The sequence below is a fragment of the Leptodactylus fuscus genome, chromosome 6, assembly GCF_031893055.1.
Source record: "Leptodactylus fuscus isolate aLepFus1 chromosome 6, aLepFus1.hap2, whole genome shotgun sequence".
NCBI lineage: Eukaryota > Metazoa > Chordata > Amphibia > Anura > Leptodactylidae > Leptodactylus > Leptodactylus fuscus.
This window is the reverse complement of record NC_134270.1, coordinates 15057235-15079622: the sequence shown is the minus strand read 5'-3', so window position 1 is coordinate 15079622 and position 22388 is coordinate 15057235. Positions and strand designations below refer to the sequence as shown.

Here is a 22388-nt window from a genome sequence, read left to right as displayed (position 1 = left end):
ACCATTAATTGGTCCAAACTGGGCTGGTTAGAGGCTCCCTCCACAATTAATTGGTCCAAACTGGGCTAATTAGAGGCTCCCTCCACCATGAATTGGTCCAAACTGGGTTTTTTAGAGGCTCCCTCCACCATGAATTTGCCCAAACTGGGCTGTTTAGAGGCTCCCTCCACCATGAATTGGTCCAAACTGGGCTGGTTAGAGGCTCCCTCCACCATGAATTTCCCAAAACTTGGCTGTTTAGAGGCTCCCTCCACCATTAATTGGTCCAAACTGGGCTGGTTAGAGGCTCCCTCCACCATGAATTTGCCCAAACTGGGGTGGTTAGAGGCTCCCTCCACCATTAATTGGTCCAAACTGGGCTGGTTAGAGGCTCCCTCCACAATTAATTGGTCCAAACTGGGCTAATTAGAGGCTCCCTCCACCATGAATTGGTCCAAACTGGGTTTTTTAGAGGCTCCCTCCACCATGAATTTGCCCAAACTGGGCTGTTTAGAGGCTCCCTCCACCATGAATTGGTCCAAACTGGGCTGGTTAGAGGCTCCCTCCACCATGAATTGGTCCAAACTGGGCTGGTTAGAGGCTCCCTCCACCATGAATTTCCCAAAACTTGGCTGTTTAGAGGCTCCCTCCACCATTAATTGGTCCAAACTGGGCTGGTTAGAGGCTCCCTCCACCATGAATTTGCCCAAACTGGGCTGTTTAGAGGCTCCCTCCACCATGAATTTGCCCAAACTGGGCTGGTTAGAGGCTCCCTCCACCATGAATTTCCCAAAACTTGGCTGTTTAGAGGCTCCCTCCACCATTAATTGGTCCAAACTGGGCTGGTTAGAGGCTCCCTCCACCATGAATTTGCCCAAACTGGGCTGTTTAGAGGCTCCCTCCACCATGAATTTGCCCAAACTGGGCTGGTTAGAGGCTCCCTCCACCATGAATTGGTCCAAACTGGGCTGGTTAGAGGCTCCCTCCACCATGAATTTGCCCAAACTGGGCTGTTTAGAGGCTCCCTCCACCATGAATTTGCCCAAACTGGGCTGGTTAGAGGCTCCCTCCACCATGAATTGGTCCAAACGGGTTTTTAGAGGCTCCCTTCACCATGAATTGGTCCAAACTTGGCTGTTTAGAGGCTCCCTCCACCATGAATTGGTCCAAACTGGGGTGGTTAGAGGCTCCCTCCACCATGAATTTGCCCAAACTGGGCTGTTTAGAGGCTCCCTCCACCATGAATTGGTCCAAACTGGGTTTTTTAGAGGCTCCCTCCACCATGAATTGGTCCAAACTGGGCTGGTTAGAGGCTCCCTCCACCATGAATTGGTCCAAACTGGGCTGGTTAGAGGCTCCCTCCACCATGAATTGGTCCAAACTGGGCTGGTTAGAGGCTCCCTCCACCATGAATTGGTCCAAACTGGGCTGGTTGGAGGCTCCCTCCACCATGAATTTCCCAAAACTTGGCTGTTTAGAGGCTCCCTCCACCATTAATTGGTCCAAACTGGGCTGGTTAGAGGCTCCCTCCACCATGAATTTGCCCAAACTGGGCTGTTTAGAGGCTCCCTCCACCATGAATTTGCCCAAACTGGGCTGGTTAGAGGCTCCCTCCACCATGAATTGGTCCAAACTGGGGTTTTTAGAGGCTCCCTCCACCATGAATTGGTCCAAACTTGGCTGTTTAGAGGCTCCCTCCACCATGAATTGGTCCAAACTGGGGTGGTTAGAGGCTCCCTCCACCATTAATTGGTCCAAACTGGGCTGGTTAGAGGCTCCCTCCACAATTAATTGGTCCAAACTGGGCTAATTAGAGGCTCCCTCCACCATGAATTGGTCCAAACTGGGTTTTTTAGAGGCTCCCTCCACCATGAATTTGCCCAAACTGGGCTGTTTAGAGGCTCCCTCCACCATGAATTGGTCCAAACTGGGCTGGTTAGAGGCTCCCTCCACCATGAATTGGTCCAAACTGGGCTGGTTAGAGGCTCCCTCCACCATGAATTTCCCAAAACTTGGCTGTTTAGAGGCTCCCTCCACCATTAATTGGTCCAAACTGGGCTGGTTAGAGGCTCCCTCCACCATGAATTTGCCCAAACTGGGCTGTTTAGAGGCTCCCTCCACCATGAATTTGCCCAAACTGGGCTGGTTAGAGGCTCCCTCCACCATGAATTGGTCCAAACTGGGGTTTTTAGAGGCTCCCTCCACCATGAATTGGTCCAAACTTGGCTGTTTAGAGGCTCCCTCCACCATGAATTGGTCCAAACTGGGGTGGTTAGAGGCTCCCTCCACCATTAATTGGTCCAAACTGGGCTGGTTAGAGGCTCCCTCCACAATTAATTGGTCCAAACTGGGCTAATTAGAGGCTCCCTCCACCATGAATTGGTCCAAACTGGGTTTTTTAGAGGCTCCCTCCACCATGAATTTGCCCAAACTGGGCTGTTTAGAGGCTCCCTCCACCATGAATTGGTCCAAACTGGGCTGGTTAGAGGCTCCCTCCACCATGAATTTCCCAAAACTTGGCTGTTTAGAGGCTCCCTCCACCATTAATTGGTCCAAACTGGGCTGGTTAGAGGCTCCCTCCACCATGAATTTGCCCAAACTGGGGTGGTTAGAGGCTCCCTCCACCATTAATTGGTCCAAACTGGGCTGGTTAGAGGCTCCCTCCACAATTAATTGGTCCAAACTGGGCTAATTAGAGGCTCCCTCCACCATGAATTGGTCCAAACTGGGTTTTTTAGAGGCTCCCTCCACCATGAATTTGCCCAAACTGGGCTGTTTAGAGGCTCCCTCCACCATGAATTGGTCCAAACTGGGCTGGTTAGAGGCTCCCTCCACCATGAATTGGTCCAAACTGGGCTGGTTAGAGGCTCCCTCCACCATGAATTTCCCAAAACTTGGCTGTTTAGAGGCTCCCTCCACCATTAATTGGTCCAAACTGGGCTGGTTAGAGGCTCCCTCCACCATGAATTTGCCCAAACTGGGCTGTTTAGAGGCTCCCTCCACCATGAATTTGCCCAAACTGGGCTGGTTAGAGGCTCCCTCCACCATGAATTTCCCAAAACTTGGCTGTTTAGAGGCTCCCTCCACCATTAATTGGTCCAAACTGGGCTGGTTAGAGGCTCCCTCCACCATGAATTTGCCCAAACTGGGCTGTTTAGAGGCTCCCTCCACCATGAATTTGCCCAAACTGGGCTGGTTAGAGGCTCCCTCCACCATGAATTGGTCCAAACTGGGCTGGTTAGAGGCTCCCTCCACCATGAATTTGCCCAAACTGGGCTGTTTAGAGGCTCCCTCCACCATGAATTTGCCCAAACTGGGCTGGTTAGAGGCTCCCTCCACCATGAATTGGTCCAAACGGGTTTTTAGAGGCTCCCTTCACCATGAATTGGTCCAAACTTGGCTGTTTAGAGGCTCCCTCCACCATGAATTGGTCCAAACTGGGGTGGTTAGAGGCTCCCTCCACCATGAATTTGCCCAAACTGGGCTGTTTAGAGGCTCCCTCCACCATGAATTGGTCCAAACTGGGTTTTTTAGAGGCTCCCTCCACCATGAATTGGTCCAAACTGGGCTGGTTAGAGGCTCCCTCCACCATGAATTGGTCCAAACTGGGCTGGTTAGAGGCTCCCTCCACCATGAATTGGTCCAAACTGGGCTGGTTAGAGGCTCCCTCCACCATGAATTGGTCCAAACTGGGCTGGTTAGAGGCTCCCTCCACCATGAATTTCCCAAAACTTGGCTGTTTAGAGGCTCCCTCCACCATTAATTGGTCCAAACTGGGCTGGTTAGAGGCTCCCTCCACCATGAATTTGCCCAAACTGGGCTGTTTAGAGGCTCCCTCCACCATGAATTTGCCCAAACTGGGCTGGTTAGAGGCTCCCTCCACCATGAATTGGTCCAAACTGGGGTTTTTAGAGGCTCCCTCCACCATGAATTGGTCCAAACTTGGCTGTTTAGAGGCTCCCTCCACCATGAATTGGTCCAAACTGGGGTGGTTAGAGGCTCCCTCCACCATTAATTGGTCCAAACTGGGCTGGTTAGAGGCTCCCTCCACAATTAATTGGTCCAAACTGGGCTAATTAGAGGCTCCCTCCACCATGAATTGGTCCAAACTGGGTTTTTTAGAGGCTCCCTCCACCATGAATTTGCCCAAACTGGGCTGTTTAGAGGCTCCCTCCACCATGAATTGGTCCAAACTGGGCTGGTTAGAGGCTCCCTCCACCATGAATTGGTCCAAACTGGGCTGGTTAGAGGCTCCCTCCACCATGAATTTCCCAAAACTTGGCTGTTTAGAGGCTCCCTCCACCATTAATTGGTCCAAACTGGGCTGGTTAGAGGCTCCCTCCACCATGAATTTGCCCAAACTGGGCTGTTTAGAGGCTCCCTCCACCATGAATTGGTCCAAACTGGGCTGGTTAGAGGCTCCCTCCACCATGAATTGGTCCAAACTGGGCTGGTTAGAGGCTCCCTCCACCATGAATTTCCCAAAACTTGGCTGTTTAGAGGCTCCCTCCACCATTAATTGGTCCAAACTGGGCTGGTTAGAGGCTCCCTCCACCATGAATTTGCCCAAACTGGGCTGTTTAGAGGCTCCCTCCACCATGAATTTGCCCAAACTGGGCTGGTTAGAGGCTCCCTCCACCATTAATTGGTCCAAACTGGGCTGGTTAGAGGCTCCCTCCACCATGAATTTGCCCAAACTGGGGTGGTTAGAGGCTCCCTCCACCATTAATTGGTCCAAACTGGGCTGGTTAGAGGCTCCCTCCACAATTAATTGGTCCAAACTGGGCTAATTAGAGGCTCCCTCCACCATGAATTGGTCCAAACTGGGTTTTTTAGAGGCTCCCTCCACCATGAATTTGCCCAAACTGGGCTGTTTAGAGGCTCCCTCCACCATGAATTGGTCCAAACTGGGCTGGTTAGAGGCTCCCTCCACCATGAATTGGTCCAAACTGGGCTGGTTAGAGGCTCCCTCCACCATGAATTTCCCAAAACTTGGCTGTTTAGAGGCTCCCTCCACCATTAATTGGTCCAAACTGGGCTGGTTAGAGGCTCCCTCCACCATGAATTTGCCCAAACTGGGCTGTTTAGAGGCTCCCTCCACCATGAATTGGTCCAAACTGGGCTGGTTAGAGGCTCCCTCCACCATGAATTGGTCCAAACTGGGCTGGTTAGAGGCTCCCTCCACCATGAATTTCCCAAAACTTGGCTGTTTAGAGGCTCCCTCCACCATTAATTGGTCCAAACTGGGCTGGTTAGAGGCTCCCTCCACCATGAATTTGCCCAAACTGGGCTGTTTAGAGGCTCCCTCCACCATGAATTTGCCCAAACTGGGCTGGTTAGAGGCTCCCTCCACCATGAATTGGTCCAAACTGGGGTTTTTAGAGGCTCCCTCCACCATGAATTGGTCCAAACTTGGCTGTTTAGAGGCTCCCTCCACCATTAATTGGTCCAAACTGGGCTGGTTAGAGGCTCCCTCCACCATGAATTTCCCAAAACTTGGCTGTTTAGAGGCTCCCTCCACCATTAATTGGTCCAAACTGGGCTGGTTAGAGGCTCCCTCCACCATGAATTTGCCCAAACTGGGCTGTTTAGAGGCTCCCTCCACCATGAATTTGCCCAAACTGGGCTGGTTAGAGGCTCCCTCCACCATGAATTGGTCCAAACTGGGCTGGTTAGAGGCTCCCTCCACCATGAATTTGCCCAAACTGGGCTGTTTAGAGGCTCCCTCCACCATGAATTTGCCCAAACTGGGCTGGTTAGAGGCTCCCTCCACCATGAATTGGTCCAAACGGGTTTTTAGAGGCTCCCTTCACCATGAATTGGTCCAAACTTGGCTGTTTAGAGGCTCCCTCCACCATGAATTGGTCCAAACTGGGGTGGTTAGAGGCTCCCTCCACCATGAATTTGCCCAAACTGGGCTGTTTAGAGGCTCCCTCCACCATGAATTGGTCCAAACTGGGTTTTTTAGAGGCTCCCTCCACCATGAATTGGTCCAAACTGGGCTGGTTAGAGGCTCCCTCCACCATGATTTGGTCCAAACTGGGGTGGTTAGAGGCTCCCTCCACCATTAATTGGTCCAAACTGGGCTGGTTAGAGGCTCCCTCCACCATTAATTGGTCCAAACTGGGCTGGTTAGAGGCTCCCTCCACCATGAATTTGCCCAAACTGGGCTGGTTAGAGGCTCCCTCCACCATGAATTGGTCCAAACTGGGGTTTTTAGAGGCTCCCTCCACCATGAATTGGTCCAAACTGGGGTTTTTAGAGTCTCCCTCCACCATGAATTGGTCCAAACTGGGGTTTTTAGAGGCTCCCTCCACCATGAATTTGCCCAAACTCTGCTGGTTAGAGGCTCAATCCACCCTGATTTTCAAAACAAATGTTGGTGCCAACCTCAACTTACTACAAGGGCCAAATTCACTGCTGGTGACAAGCTCTCCTCACTGCAAGTGCCAAATACACATGTTTCAAGGTGTTTTCCTACTGTCAGAGAGGTGGTATTGAGTGTGTAAAGTGTGTAGTTGTTAGGCTGTGATGTTGGGGTAATAGAGGGTCTTTGGTGTGTTAGATGCCCCCAGACATGCTTCCCCTGCTGTCCCAGTGTCATTCCAGAGGTGTTGGCATCATTTCCTGGGGTGTCATAGTGGACTTGGTGACCCTCCAGACACGGATTTGGGTTTCCCCCTTAACGAGTATCTGTTCCCCATAGACTATAATGGGGTTCGAAACCCGTTCGAACACACGAACATTGAGCGGCTGTTCGAATCGAATTTCGAACCTCGAACATTTTAGTGTTCGCTCATCTCTAGTCATAACCTAAACGATTAACCCTTTCAGTTCTAAAAGCATTCTTCCTAGGATTCTCTCAGCTGACTTTCGGGATGGCTTCCAGCCTAACACTGACCTGACTCCCGATCTACCATGGACTCTCCGCCCATAACAAATCCCGAACTGCCAAGAGGTGCGCTTGAATTCCTATAATATGTGTATGGGGTCTCTTAAGGGTGTTTCCCAAAATTTAGGTATCAATGACTTATCCCTAGTGTAGGATATCAATATCAGATTCAAAACCCAGCACCACCTCAGATTAATGGATGGCTACGCTACATAGTATACAGAGCCAGAAGCAGACAGCGCCATCTACTATGTAGTGGCCTACCCTGATTACTACAATTAAGGTGCCTTTCAAGTAAATCCAGCAAAGCAACTACACAGTGAACAGAGCTTATTCCTTCCTCCTCCATCCACTATGTAGTACTAATGCCTCAGTTGCTAATAACCACAGATCAGTGGATATGTCAGTAGTGTTACTCCCCCTATTGATGACTTATCCTTAGGATATAATAAACAGCTGCGATGCCAGAACTACACAGTATACAGAGCCAGAACCAGAGCGCTGTGTGGCAGTCTGCTTCTAAATACTACAGCTCAGCTCTCTTTCAAGTTAATGGGAGATTTGCATGGACACTACACAGTGGATGGAGCTGTATGCTTCTGGCTCTGTACACTGTGTAATCATGATGCTGTGTTATAAACTGATCAGTGGATATGCCAGTTGTGACAACCCCCAGTTTTTAGATATTGACAACTTTTCCTTAGGGTAGGTAATCAGCTGTTATAAGCAGTTGCGCTGCCAGAACTACACAGTATACAGAGCCAAAACAAGAACGCTGTGTGGCCGTCTGCTCCTAAATATGGTAGCTCAGCTCTCTGTCAAGTTAATGGGAGCTTTGCATGAACACTAACCAGTGGATGGAGCTGTGTGCTTCTGGCTCTGTACACTGTGTACTCATGGTAATGTTCTATTAACTGGATCGATGGAAGGTCCAGTTGTCACAACCCCCAGATTTTAAGTATTGATGACTTATCCTTAGGATCAGTAATCAGCTGTTATAAGCAGTTGCGGTGCCAGAACTACACAGTATACAGAGCCAGATCCAGAACACTGTGTGGCTGTCTACTCCTAGAAACAACTCAGCTCTCTCTAAAGTTAATGGGAGCTTTGCATCATGGACACTATACAGTGGATGGAGCTGCATGCTTCTGGCTCTGTACACTGTGTAGTCATGGTGGTGTGCTATTAACTAATCGATGGAAGTGCCAGTTTTCGTGACTGCAACTAAGGATAGGACTCCATATCTAAAGCCTGGAAAGGTTGGATGCTTGTTTTGCAGTGTTTTTTTAATTATAGATATAGGTATACGCCACAGTCGTTGGTCGCACATGTTATACATTATATAACCAGACCAGTATATGTTTCTTCCAGCTCTCGGGAAGCCTCCGGTGTCCAGACATACAGAAATCTATTAGTACCCTGCATTGGCTTTGATAAGAAAGGCCTTGTTGTTCTTTTCAGTGTTTGTCCATACGCCTGTTGGCTGCAGGATAAATTCACTTTTCTTCCACTGAAGGCTAATAGAACTGAATGTTCTGTGAAGACCTTGTGACCAGGGTCAGACGCGCGTGACGCAGCCCCGAGGGACGGGATTATTCCTTTAAATAATTCCTGCTTGTTGATCCACCGCAACAATAAAACCACTGTTATGTTTTCTGAGACTGATATGATGGGATGAAATAATGAGCTGAAGGAAAAGTCCTTCAAAACCTCAAGTGTTAAGTGGTCTCACCGTAAAGGGATTGTCCAGTTTTTTGTTCTGTTTACTTCTAATCTGACTTCTATATAAGCGATATCAGCACCGAGACCAGTGATTGAGCCCCAGTGATCGGACATGTTGAAATTCCACAGCCTAATCCTTCTTTTCCAACATCTGCCATTGGGTCAAGTCCAGACGCCCTGCACATTTATTGATCAGCTGACAATCTCAAGCATATCGCCTTGACCCCCCTTCATGATACAAATGTGCCCTAAAACAGGTCAATTTCCAGAAATGCCCCAAAAAATCAAAAAGTTTGGAAACCCACAAGTATTTTTGCATGTATTTTTTGCACTGTTTGTTTGAATCCTTCACACTAGCACTTGGGTTTCCGTCCTTCCGGTCCTCTTGGGTTACAGGTTCTTACACTGGTAGACCAGAAGAACGGACAACAGAAAACTCAGGTACCCTTCACCGATAGCATTGTGGTCACTCTAAAGACAAGAGTTGACCGTAAGGGCTTCCAGTAACAACATCAAGAGCCACCATGACCATCTTGTCTTGGATAAACCCCTCCAATCTATGGTTGGCCAAACTAAACATCCACACTCTACTTCATTGAGGTGACCAAACTTATTCACATGGCCCCATTGGATTTTGCTTTTTTGAGTGTTGGCGAGCTCAACCAAGAACCACGAGAACTTCCAAGTCGTATAAATGTTGCTATCAACTAACACTGATAGCATTGTAGTCACTCCAAAGACAAGGGTTGACCATAAGGGCTTCCAGTACCAACATCAAGACCCACCATGATCATCTTGGATAGACCCCTCCAATCTATGGTTGGCCAAACTAAACACCCACATTCTACTCCATTGAAGGGACCAAACTTATTCACATGGCCCCATTGGATTTTGCCCCTTTGAGTGTTGGCAAGCTCAATGTTGACATGTTGGAGATTGCATTGAGATCGGTATAGTAGTCCCTTTAAGATTTCTACTTGACTTACATACGGTAACTACTTCCTTCTATCCTTCCTATCTATGGTTGGCCAAACTAAACACCCACACTCTACTTTGTTGAAGGGTGGCTCCATTGGATTCTGTCCTTTCCAGTTTTGGCAAGCTCAACGTTGACATGTCGGAGATTGCATTGAGATCGGTATAGTAGTCCCTTTCAGATTTCTACTTGACTTACACATGGTAACTACTTCCTTTTAACAACCACAAGAACTTCCAAGTCATATAAGTGTTGCTCTCAGCTAACACTGATAGCATTGTGGTCACTCCAAAGACAATGGTTGACCATAAGGGCTTCCAGTACCAACATCAAGAGCCACCACGATCATCTTGTCTTGGATAGACCCCTCCAATCTATGGTTGGCCAAACTAAACACCCACACTCTACTTCGTTGAAGGGACCAAACTTATTCACATGGCCCCATTGGATTTTGCCCTTTTGAGTGTTGGCAAGCTCAACATTGACATGTCGGAGATTGCATTGAGATCGGTATACTAGTCCCTTTCAGATTTCTACTTGACTTACACACGGTAACTACTTTCTTCCAAGAACCACAAGAACTTCCAAGTCAAAGGTTGACCATAAGGGCTTCCAGTACCAACATCAAGACCCACCATGATCATCTTGGATAGACCCCTCCAATCTATGGTTGGCCAAACTAAACACCCACACTCTACTTCGTTGAAGGGACCAAACTTATTCACATGGCCCCATTGGATTTTGCCCTTTCGAGTGTTGGCAAGCTCAACATTGACATGTCCGCGATTGCATTGAGATCGGCATACTAGTCCCTTTCAGATTTCTACTTGACTTACACATGGTAACTACTTCCTTCTAACAACCACAAGAACTTCCAAGTCGTATAAGTGTCGCTTTTATGTGCGGACAGCCTTGATGAAGTGCTAATGAAGAAAGTCCAGCAAACACTTAGCCGGGGATGTGTGCGCCCTCTGTTCTCCTCGCAGTTTTAAGAGAGAGCACAAGGTAGAGCCATGTGTGCCGAGCGTGGAGTAATCCGCACTCACATGAGATGAAATGTGAGCCGACGTCCTGAAGAACCATGCGCTCACACATGTCTCAATTACAGGCTGGGAAAGTAAACACGGGAGAGGCGTGTTAAGTGCGTGTGCACACCTGTTCATTATCCCGCCATACAAATACGGCTTAGGGGGGAGAAGGTGGGTTTATTTTTTTTTACTTCATTTTTTTATTCTCTGCTGATAATCTGTTTTCTAAATGTACAATTAATTGTTTCGCTGCGATCGGCTCTGAGTATATTTAAGGAGAGCTTTATGTCTAATCCGGCCATTCTTAGCTATGCGGAGAGCTATACTTAGTGGCGATTAGTGAGAGTGCTGTCTTGGCTCACCGCAACGCTAAGCCTCGTATTGCAAAAGACAAATTGGTTTTGTTCTGACTAATGTACGCGAATACAACTAGATATACAAAGAAGTCAATATATATGTGTAATGTTTGAAACGTTACATCATTACTACACCTCTAGTGACTATTATTCTGGTCATGGGGATTGTTATCTGACCATCGACGTTCACCAACATTAGTTCCCAAAATTGGTTGCTTTCTTAAACCTCCGATTATAAAACAACTTAGTCCAGGTGAATATAAGAAACTTTGTAATAGATCTTATTAAAGAAATCTGTTTCCTTCTTCATTTATTGGGTGGAGTTACTTTTCACATAGAAGTCTATGGAGAGGGGAAGGAGGAGGAGGCTCGAAATGACACACTGGGCTCTTCTGACGCTGCTATGTTTCAAGATACCACTGCTCAGAATAAGGCAATACAACTAATAACACCCCTCCATAGACTTCTGTGTGCAAAGTAAAGAAGGGTATGGATGCTATAGGAAATTTGGACTATTAATTTATGAAAAGCTGCTTTATAATTGGAGGTACTCTTTAAGGGTTGACGGGGTTTACTAAGTAGCTTGGGCACATACCTAGCCAAGCTTCCCTTTATACACCACTCATTCTCACATCTCGTGGATATCATTATACATAGTGTAGCCAAATGTTAAAGGGAATGTCACATTGCAAATGGTGTCCAATTTGCAGACAGAAATAAGCGGGTTGATATTTATATTCAGATGTAGGACCGCCCACTGGACCCCTACACCCAGAATGAGCAGGTTATACAGAATCTTTCCCCATAAACCTGGGTATCAATCCGCTCCGCTCCTCCTGCTCTATAACATGCTGCCAAGACCCATTCTTATTTTATAAAAGCCTCCCGACTCCGCCCTGGCATCAGAAGAAACCAAGATTGGGCATGTCGTATATCAACATGCCCAATCCTTTTTGTTCCGAGGGGAGATAAGCCACGTCTAGAGGAGTGCAGCCTCTAACCCGACCGAGTCCAACCTGTATATCTATAGGGGATGGTGAAGAGCTTACAATCAGGTGATCGCCCTTCATCTATCTGAAGGTATAGGACTAGTTTTATAGTTCTAGATAATTATATAATCCCTGGTGGAAATATTTTCTTGCTTTTCAGGCTTTACAGCCTCCCTATATCATTACGTTTCTAAGAACTAAAATATATCAACAGCGACCTTGAAATCCAGGAGAGAGTCGACAAAATTTAATTACTGTGCAAGCTGTTAGTTCCCATAGAAGCCGGAGAACTATCATCTATCACAAGGACAAACCACTTAGAAATCCATCCTTATGTCCGTATCACAACAAAGACAACATATACTGTATATACAAATGTCTAAAAAGTGCAAATATACCTACAGTGCAGAACATTAGGGGGTGTTCACACCTGCAGAAGTTTCCATACCATGCATCATAGGGAATTCTACAAGTCTCTGTCAGATAAATGGGAATGTCTCAGAAATTGGCATTGTATGTGAATTCACCCTAAGAGTAGAACACAATCTGCAAGTCACAGGCGCTGCAACCTGAAGATTTTGTTCTATAGATAACAGGCGCTGCAACCTGAAGATTGTTGTCTGCAGATCACAGGCACTGCAACCTGAAGATTTTGTTCTATAGATAACAGGCGCTGCAACCTGAAGATTGTTGTTCTACAGATCACAGGCACTGCAACCTGAAGATTGTTGTCTGCAGATCACAGGCGCTGCAACCTGAAGATTTTGTTCTATAGATAACAGGCGCTGCAACCTGAAGATTGTTGTCTGCAGATCACAGGCACTGCAACCTGAAGATTTTGTTCTATAGATAACAGGCGCTGCAACCTGAAGATTGTTGTTCTACAGATCACAGGCACTGCAACCTGAAGATTGTTGTCAGCAGATCACAGGCGCTGCAACCTGAAGATTTTGTTCTATAGATAACAGGCACTGCAACCTGAAGATTTTGTTCTATAGATAACAGGCGCTGCAACCTGAAGATTGTTGTTCTACAGATCACAGGCACTGCAACCTGAAGATTGTTGTCAGCAGATCACAGGCGCTGCAACCTGAAGATTGTTGTCTGCAGATCACAGGCGCTGCAACCTGAAGATTGTTGTCTGCAGATCACAGGCACTGCAACCTGAAGATTGTTGTTCTATAGATAACAGGCGCTGCAACCTAAAGATTGTTGTCTGCAGATCACAGGCACTGCAACCTGAAGATTTTGTTCTATAGATAACAGGCGCTGCAACCTGAAGATTGTTGTTCTACAGATCACAGGCACTGCAACCTGAAGATTTTGTTCTATAGATAACAGGCGCTGCAACCTGAAGATTGTTGTTCTACAGATCACAGGCACTGCAACCTGAAGATTGTTGTCAGCAGATCACAGGCGCTGCAACCTGAAGATTGTTGTCTGCAGATCACAGGCACTGCAACCTGAAGATTTTGTTCTATAGATCACAGGCACTGCAACCTGAAGATTGTTGTCTGCAGATCACAGGCACTGCAACCTGAAGATTTTGTTCTATAGATAACAGGCGCTGCAACCTGAAGATTGTTGTTCTACAGATCACAGGCACTGCAACCTGAAGATTGTTGTCAGCAGATCACAGGCGCTGCAACCTGAAGATTGTTGTCTGCAGATCACAGGCACTGCAACCTGAAGATTTTGTTCTATAGATAACAGGCGCTGCAACCTAAAGATTGTTGTCTGCAGATCACAGGCACTGCAACCTGAAGATTTTGTTCTATAGATAACAGGCGCTGCAACCTGAAGATTGTTGTTCTACAGATCACAGGCACTGCAACCTGAAGATTGTTGTTCTACAGATCACAGGCACTGCAACCTGAAGATTGTTGTCAGCAGATCACAGGCGCTGCAACCTGAAGATTGTTGTCAGCAGATCACAGGCGCTGCAACCTGAAGATTGTTGTCAGCAGATCACAGGCGCTGCAACCTGAAGATTTTGTTCTATAGATAACAGGCACTGCAACCTGAAGATTTTGTTCTATAGATAACAGGCGCTGCAACCTGAAGATTGTTGTTCTACAGATCACAGGCACTGCAACCTGAAGATTGTTGTCTGCAGATCACAGGCACTGCAACCTGAAGATTGTTGTCTGCAGATCACAGGCGCTGCAGCCTGAAGATTGTTGTCTGCAGATCACAGGCGCTGCAACCTGAAGATTTTGTTCTATAGATAACAGGCGCTGCAACCTGAAGATTGTTGTCTGCAGATCACAGGCACTGCAACCTGAAGATTTTGTTCTATAGATAACAGGCGCTGCAACCTGAAGATTGTTGTTCTACAGATCACAGGCACTGCAACCTGAAGATTGTTGTCAGCAGATCACAGGCGCTGCAACCTGAAGATTTTGTTCTATAGATAACAGGCACTGCAACCTGAAGATTTTGTTCTATAGATAACAGGCGCTGCAACCTGAAGATTGTTGTTCTACAGATCACAGGCACTGCAACCTGAAGATTGTTGTCAGCAGATCACAGGCGCTGCAACCTGAAGATTGTTGTCTGCAGATCACAGGCGCTGCAACCTGAAGATTGTTGTCTGCAGATCACAGGCACTGCAACCTGAAGATTTTGTTCTATAGATAACAGGCGCTGCAACCTAAAGATTGTTGTCTGCAGATCACAGGCACTGCAACCTGAAGATTTTGTTCTATAGATAACAGGCGCTGCAACCTGAAGATTGTTGTTCTACAGATCACAGGCACTGCAACCTGAAGATTTTGTTCTATAGATAACAGGCGCTGCAACCTGAAGATTGTTGTTCTACAGATCACAGGCACTGCAACCTGAAGATTGTTGTCAGCAGATCACAGGCGCTGCAACCTGAAGATTGTTGTCTGCAGATCACAGGCACTGCAACCTGAAGATTTTGTTCTATAGATCACAGGCACTGCAACCTGAAGATTGTTGTCTGCAGATCACAGGCACTGCAACCTGAAGATTTTGTTCTATAGATAACAGGCGCTGCAACCTGAAGATTGTTGTTCTACAGATCACAGGCACTGCAACCTGAAGATTGTTGTCAGCAGATCACAGGCGCTGCAACCTGAAGATTGTTGTCTGCAGATCACAGGCACTGCAACCTGAAGATTTTGTTCTATAGATAACAGGCGCTGCAACCTAAAGATTGTTGTCTGCAGATCACAGGCACTGCAACCTGAAGATTTTGTTCTATAGATAACAGGCGCTGCAACCTGAAGATTGTTGTTCTACAGATCACAGGCACTGCAACCTGAAGATTGTTGTTCTACAGATCACAGGCACTGCAACCTGAAGATTGTTGTCAGCAGATCACAGGCGCTGCAACCTGAAGATTGTTGTCAGCAGATCACAGGCGCTGCAACCTGAAGATTGTTGTCAGCAGATCACAGGCGCTGCAACCTGAAGATTTTGTTCTATAGATAACAGGCACTGCAACCTGAAGATTTTGTTCTATAGATAACAGGCGCTGCAACCTGAAGATTGTTGTTCTACAGATCACAGGCACTGCAACCTGAAGATTGTTGTCAGCAGATCACAGGCGCTGCAACCTGAAGATTGTTGTCTGCAGATCACAGGCGCTGCAACCTGAAGATTGTTGTCTGCAGATCACAGGCACTGCAACCTGAAGATTTTGTTCTATAGATAACAGGCGCTGCAACCTAAAGATTGTTGTCTGCAGATCACAGGCACTGCAACCTGAAGATTTTGTTCTATAGATAACAGGCGCTGCAACCTGAAGATTGTTGTTCTACAGATCACAGGCACTGCAACCTGAAGATTGTTGTCAGCAGATCACAGGCGCTGCAACCTGAAGATTGTTGTCTGCAGATCACAGGCACTGCAACCTGAAGATTTTGTTCTATAGATCACAGGCACTGCAACCTGAAGATTGTTGTCTGCAGATCACAGGCACTGCAACCTGAAGATTTTGTTCTATAGATAACAGGCGCTGCAACCTGAAGATTGTTGTTCTACAGATCACAGGCACTGCAACCTGAAGATTGTTGTCAGCAGATCACAGGCGCTGCAACCTGAAGATTGTTGTCTGCAGATCACAGGCACTGCAACCTGAAGATTTTGTTCTATAGATAACAGGCGCTGCAACCTAAAGATTGTTGTCTGCAGATCACAGGCACTGCAACCTGAAGATTTTGTTCTATAGATAACAGGCGCTGCAACCTGAAGATTGTTGTTCTACAGATCACAGGCACTGCAACCTGAAGATTGTTGTCAGCAGATCACAGGCGCTGCAACCTGAAGATTGTTGTCAGCAGATCACAGGCGCTGCAACCTGAAGATTGTTGTCTGCAGATCACAGGCACTGCAACCTGAAGATTTTGTTCTATAGATAACAGGCGCTGCAACCTGAAATTGTATTCCACAGGCGCTGGCCAAGGTCTCAAAATTTTATTTCCTTCTATCCAACTTATGCCTCTCAGATCATTAATAGTCACGATTATTTCTATTCCTATTATGCTGTACACTTATATGGCCGCCGAGTGTGCCAGTGGCTATGCTTTCTAGCTATGTAGACAGTATACTTTGCACCCAACATATTTGTAGATTCTGTCACTGACATTACATCCTCTGACTCATAACATGTGTTAATATAAGTACATGCTAATATCATGAGTCTGATAAAGGATTGCTGGGGAGCTAAGAACTTGCCGAAATAGGGAAGTTATATGGGAGACATGATTTGTGGTGAATGCCACGGTGCAGGTAGGGATTCTTTACAGTAAAAGTGACAGAGCTGTGGAACGTGCGACCCTAATGGCAACATCTAATATCAATTAATAACATAAGAACCAGATCAAATAGTTAGATGGTTGTAAATTCATCAGACTTTTAGAGGAGACCAGTGTCGAGATGATTAGACTCACGGCTATGTGACCAAGGCAAAGAGTAGACAAATTTTTGGTATATTTTGTACTTCAATCCACTCGTGACCACAATTTGTGACCCAACGTGTTAAACAGACATGATACAAGCTTTGCTATATAATGTAAACTCTGTTCAGAAGTTCTTAAACAGGAATTCTACATATACATTGCAATAAAGCTACACTTTTCGTTGCACATTTTGTTGCGTTTTTTGAAGCCAAAGCCAACAGTGGCTTCAAAAGAAGTTGGAAATAAGATGTAAGACCTTGTACTTCCTTCTGCTCAATCCACTCCTGGCTTTGACTCAAAAAACTGCAGCAACATCTGCAACAAAAAATGGAAATTTTCCACCAGCTTCAGCCTAAAAATGATGTTCTAATATATCATAAAAGCACGTCAGAAGATCAGTTAAGTTCTGTCCATCCATCTGGCCATGGCTATTACTTCCAACCCCCAATACACATGCACACTCGGCTCAGTTAATCTAACATGGTGCTAATAGACACCTCCAGGGAGAAATATATCAAACCAACTTTCCAATCTTCCCCCCAACACCCAAAACCAAGGGGTCCCTATGCAAAGAAGATGGTCAATGACTCCTCTAGTTCGGATGACATTAATCTAATGTTATGGCCACCTTAAGGTTGGACGTCCAAAGATTTCCCAAATCATAGCATGCCAAACCCATTTACCAGTACTTGGAGATTTTTAGCTTGATGGAACCTTCTAAATCTGGGGATTTACTTAAAATGTATCCTATAGTCGTAGTGACACAAATTTCCGAGTGGGACCAAATGGTGCATTGGCTATGTAGACATCTTCTTAGGATGCCGTTTTTGACGAAGAACCATCAGTCAAACATGGATTTGGAAAAAAAAAATGGTGAAACTTCTCCAAAGCGCCATCTCATTGAGAAGAACATCCACCAAGAAGACCAACTAGAAGACATTTTAGGTGGTTCTTACTCTTCTCCTTCCTGATGGATCCATTTATGGTTCTTGCTCAAAAACTACACCTGAAACTACATCTGAAATGTCATGTGTGAATCTAGCCTTCTACCAGGAAACATTATATTCATCTTTCCTTGCTTCTCAAAGTTTAAGAAGAGTCACAACTTTTTCTTAGAGGGCTTTTCTCACATTTTTATAACGCAAGGCTACAAAGCCCACAATGACACGACGATACTTGGCTGAGAATAACACATTGTCACTTAGACCACTCTCAGCCAACCAAGACATTTTGCTAACCTGCTAAAGGGTTAAGTGATGCTTGAGTTGTCTTGATGCACTCAGCTATTTAGAGTCATGTCTTTATAAGGACACAATGCTACAACAAAGCCTGGTGGATTTTACAGAAGAGAGTGGGTGCACAATCCATGGTTACAGGCAGCCTTGAGAAGGACACATCTGTCATAACCTGGTCTTCAAGCTAAGAAAGTGATTGTGAAAAACAGGAGCTAAAAATGGTCACAAACATGTAGAGCGGAGTGCAAGGCAAACCAGAAGACTGGAGAAGGGTTCGAGGAACGTACACTGAATTTTCAGCTCAGACAACCACCCAAAATCTCATAATATAAAGTGTTCTCGTAAGGGAATTGTCTACTTCAAGAAGATGGCGCAAACTATGGTGGAACTGGAAACGTGTCACAGTCCATCTGATCTGGAAGACGGGGTGGGTCTTCTCAAAGTGGTGGTCTTATGGGGTATATAAGGAGTCTAGATAAGTTTCATGGGGGACATGGTCTTCAGATGTCGAAGAGACCAAGTCATGTATAACCCTGGTTTTGAGAACGATGGGTTTTACTGAATGTGTTACCAGTTTGGTAATCTGACCGAATATACAAATTGTCAGGGACTGAAATGGACCTTTAGGAGGTAGTGTTAGGTTTCCGGTAACAGTTATAATAGTATCAAAGGGGGTTGAGACCTCGAAATGGTTCTTTCATCATAAAAGCCAATGGTGTTCTATAGGGTTGAGCGATCGGGATCTGAAAAGATCGGATTCCGATCGGCGATCGAGCAAATTTCACGATCGCGATCGGGATCGGCTGGAAAATGATCGGAAATCGGATTTTGAAATCTCAAGATCGGCTCAACCCTAAAAGTGAGTGACTTTTCCCATAGAGAAGCCTTGACTAGGGTTGAGCGATCGGGATCGGAAAAGATTGGATTCCGATCGGGATTGGGTAGAAAATAATCATTAATCAGATTGTAAATCAATCCTGAAATCTCAAGATCATCTCAACCCTAGCGTTCTACCATCACAGACTTATCTAGCATGATATTCACCTGTATGACGTATCTATCACCGAATTCACTGGATTACCATGGTTAGGGATACCTGCTTTTACAAGATGTCTTTTCTTACCGTTCCACTTGGCTTGAGATATCCTAGGATGAACGATGACTAGTCATCTTATACCAGCCATCTCTGGATATCTCAAGCCACCTGGAAAAGTAAGAAAGGACAATGTGGACTTCTAACTAAGTAACTAAGTTATTGTAATGGTCTCGGTTTTGAGACCATGATGGTGTTATGGTAGAGAAATTCCAATGGTGTAACATATAGCCTCGTCATCTCCATAGATATGTATTGTACCAGGTATGGTTCACAATTGGTGAGATAATGGTCAAGGAAGAACATACGGCAAGTCATTACATGTGAAATGTGGGGAGTCCTATGAATCACAGGAAAAACGACATGTCATATTGGAAAGTTTTGAAGAAAGAATGAACTTACCAGGTCTTACTGGACTGTGCATACAATTTTGGGGCACCAACCCTGGTAAGACGGAAGTGGACGCCCGATTGCTGAGATCAATGACCGAAGGTGATGTCACCGGAGCTTGTTGGAGAGGAGGCTGATGAGAGCTCAGGTCATGCGAGGACTGACTTGGTGGAATACCGTTTTCTGAGAGAAACTCTTCCAGGTCCATGTACTCCAACTGGAAGGTATCTCCATCATACGGCAAGGTCTTGTCCCAGAGCGTTGGCCCCAAGAAAGCCGACTGTGGGACAGTAGAACCGGTGGTGTCATCTTCAAGCTTCTTTTCTTTGTCTTTTTCTTTACAAAAGGCTAAAGGGGTAAAGATGGAACCAGTTAACATCGGAGCATGCTATATATGACAAAATTGATATTTTTTCGATGTCGTCGTGTCAGGCGTCTGACACCAACATAATGAAGTCTATGGAAAGGCAATACAAGAAGCCTATGGAAATATTGTAATTTGCTACTTTTTTGTGTTTCAGAAGATTTTGGGTGAGAACTTTAGCCATGGGCAACATGATGGTGAATATATAGAATATAAGTAGCACAAACGAAACATAACTAATATGAATATAAGCATCATACATAAGGAAGCATGACTTCGAAAGAACTAAAGGCACCCAAAAAAGGTAGAGAAAGAAAGTTTTTGAGACGGTGCCTACATTTCTCTCCAGATTTACCAGCTCTAATCTTATTAAGTGATCTGTTAAGTCGAGATCATGTGTTCGCCCGCTACAATCGCCCCCTTTACTTAACCATCGTCATGCCGTACAGATTAGTCAGTGCTCATAGAAGACCCAACTATCACTCCGAGCACTAGACAAGACGGGTTGAGGATCTATCACCATGGATGATGGGCATGTGGTGGAACATGGACAACTTCTAAGAAGCAAATATATTGAATGATCCAATATATTGTGTTACTTCTTGCTACTAAGTTTACATGCAGATTGACTTTACCCCAATTAGGTATACAGGAGACGATATATAAGGTCTATCCCTATCTCATCCCATAATTTGTACTCATCACCCCACGTTTTCTATTCTTTGACCCTACAGTACGCCGCAACCGCAACAACAAATCATCTCGACATCTACAGCTCTGCTACATTTAAGTCGAAAGCGAAAATCCTAATCTCTAACAATGCTAGTAATCTGTAAATGTTACCATCGTCGTGATGTAGCGGTAGTTTTAGAGGATTCTCCAGCAGAGATTTCAGGACCCCGTAGGTTGGAGGTATAAAAGTTGGGTTGAGCGGTAAGACCCTTGACATCTTCTCCATCTTTGATCTTGTGAAGGGATTTCAAGGTGGTGAAGTCAGGAATAAGCAGGCTGACCCGTGCACTGGATAGTACGGATAGTTGTGCAGCCCGGTGACCTGTCACACTGCTGCTCCTGACTCTCCCACTGCAAACCCAGATCTGTGCTGCGAAGCTGCGATCATCCCCATCTCCATGTGCAGCAGCTGACAGGCGTGACATCACCGCCACACCCCCCTCCCAAAAAGGAATAGCTGGGAGGGTTCTCATACTGTTCTACTTACTGTACACGGATCTCTTGCTTCTCGTCGCCGCCTCTTTGCTTTTTTCTTCCCTGGCACTTGTTACTTGCAACTTTGTATCCAGCGATATTGTGCATGTTCTAGAATACCATGGAAGTAAATCATTATATCCTATAGGGATCGGAGCGCGTTATTGATGCCTTATTACTGCCCCGAAATAGCATTGGTCTATGTTCTCAATCCATGCATGGTCCAGGGTTGTGGAGTCGGAGTCATGGAGGAAGGGTTGGAAAAAAGTTACCCCAACTACGACTCCGACTACAAAATAAATGGTTTAATGATATTATAGAATTATGAATATTATAGAATTAGATGTATAGTTTGTTACATAGTTACCGTCTTAGGAATCAATCACACGATTATTAATGATGTTATACGATTATTATTATTATCATTATTATTATTATTATTATCCATAGTGATGTCAGACCCCATAGATCAGATATTGATAATATATCCTGTGGATAGATCTCATTATGAAGCATGCATTAGGGGCTGTAAAATCCCTTTAAGATGATAAGATGATACACAATAGATGTCTGCTTTCCCGAGACTTTATAGCAGGGACAAACAAACCATTGATGTAACTGCACAGGGGCCCTGTAGGTTAGGAGGTCCTGTATGTTAGGGGGACTTGTAGGTTAGGGGGCCTTGTAGGTTAAAGCACCTTGTAGGTTAATGGGCCTTGTAGGTTAGGGGGCCTTGTGGTTAGGGGTCCTGTAGGTTAGGGAGTTTTATAGGTTAGGTGGCCCTGTAGGTTAGGGGGCCCTGTAGGTTAGATGACCTTGTAGTTTAGGGGGCCCTGTAAGTTAGGGAGTCTGGTAGGTTAGGGGACCCTGTAGGTTAAAGCGCCTTGTAGGTTAATGGGCCTTGTAGGTTAGAGGGCCCTGTAGGTTAGGGAGCCCTGTAAGTTAGGGGGCCTGTAGGTTAGGGGGCCTGTAGGTTAGGGGTCCCTGTAGGTTAGGGGGCCTTGTAGGTTAGGTGACCTTGTAGTTTAGGGGGCCCTGTAAGTAAGAAGCCTTGTAGGTTAGAGGGCCCTGTAGGTTAGGGGGCCTTGTAGGTTAGGCGTCCTGTAGGTTAGGGGGCCCTGTACGTTAGGGGGCCTTGTAGGTTAGGCGTCCTGTAGGTTAGGTGGCCCTGTAGGTTAGGTGGCCCTGTAGGTTAGGGGGCCCTGTAGGTTAGGGGGCCCTGTAGTTTAA

General features: G+C 45.9%; 1 protein-coding gene across 2 annotated transcripts in view; it reads right to left on the bottom strand.

The window, feature by feature from the left end:
* The window catches only part of HLF (HLF transcription factor, PAR bZIP family member), a 46932-nt gene extending 25850 nt beyond the window's left edge, over positions 1–21082 (bottom strand). For both annotated transcript variants that reach the window (XM_075279399.1, XM_075279400.1), the window contains exons 1-2: positions 20796–21082; positions 19601–19936 (exon numbers count right to left, since the gene is read on the bottom strand). In XM_075279399.1, coding sequence (XP_075135500.1) covers positions 19601–19936; positions 20796–20910 — 451 coding nt within the window. In that variant the 5' untranslated portion in view covers positions 20911–21082. The remainder of the gene's footprint in view (positions 1–19600; positions 19937–20795) is intronic.
* Positions 21083–22388: the final 1306 nt, after the last annotated feature.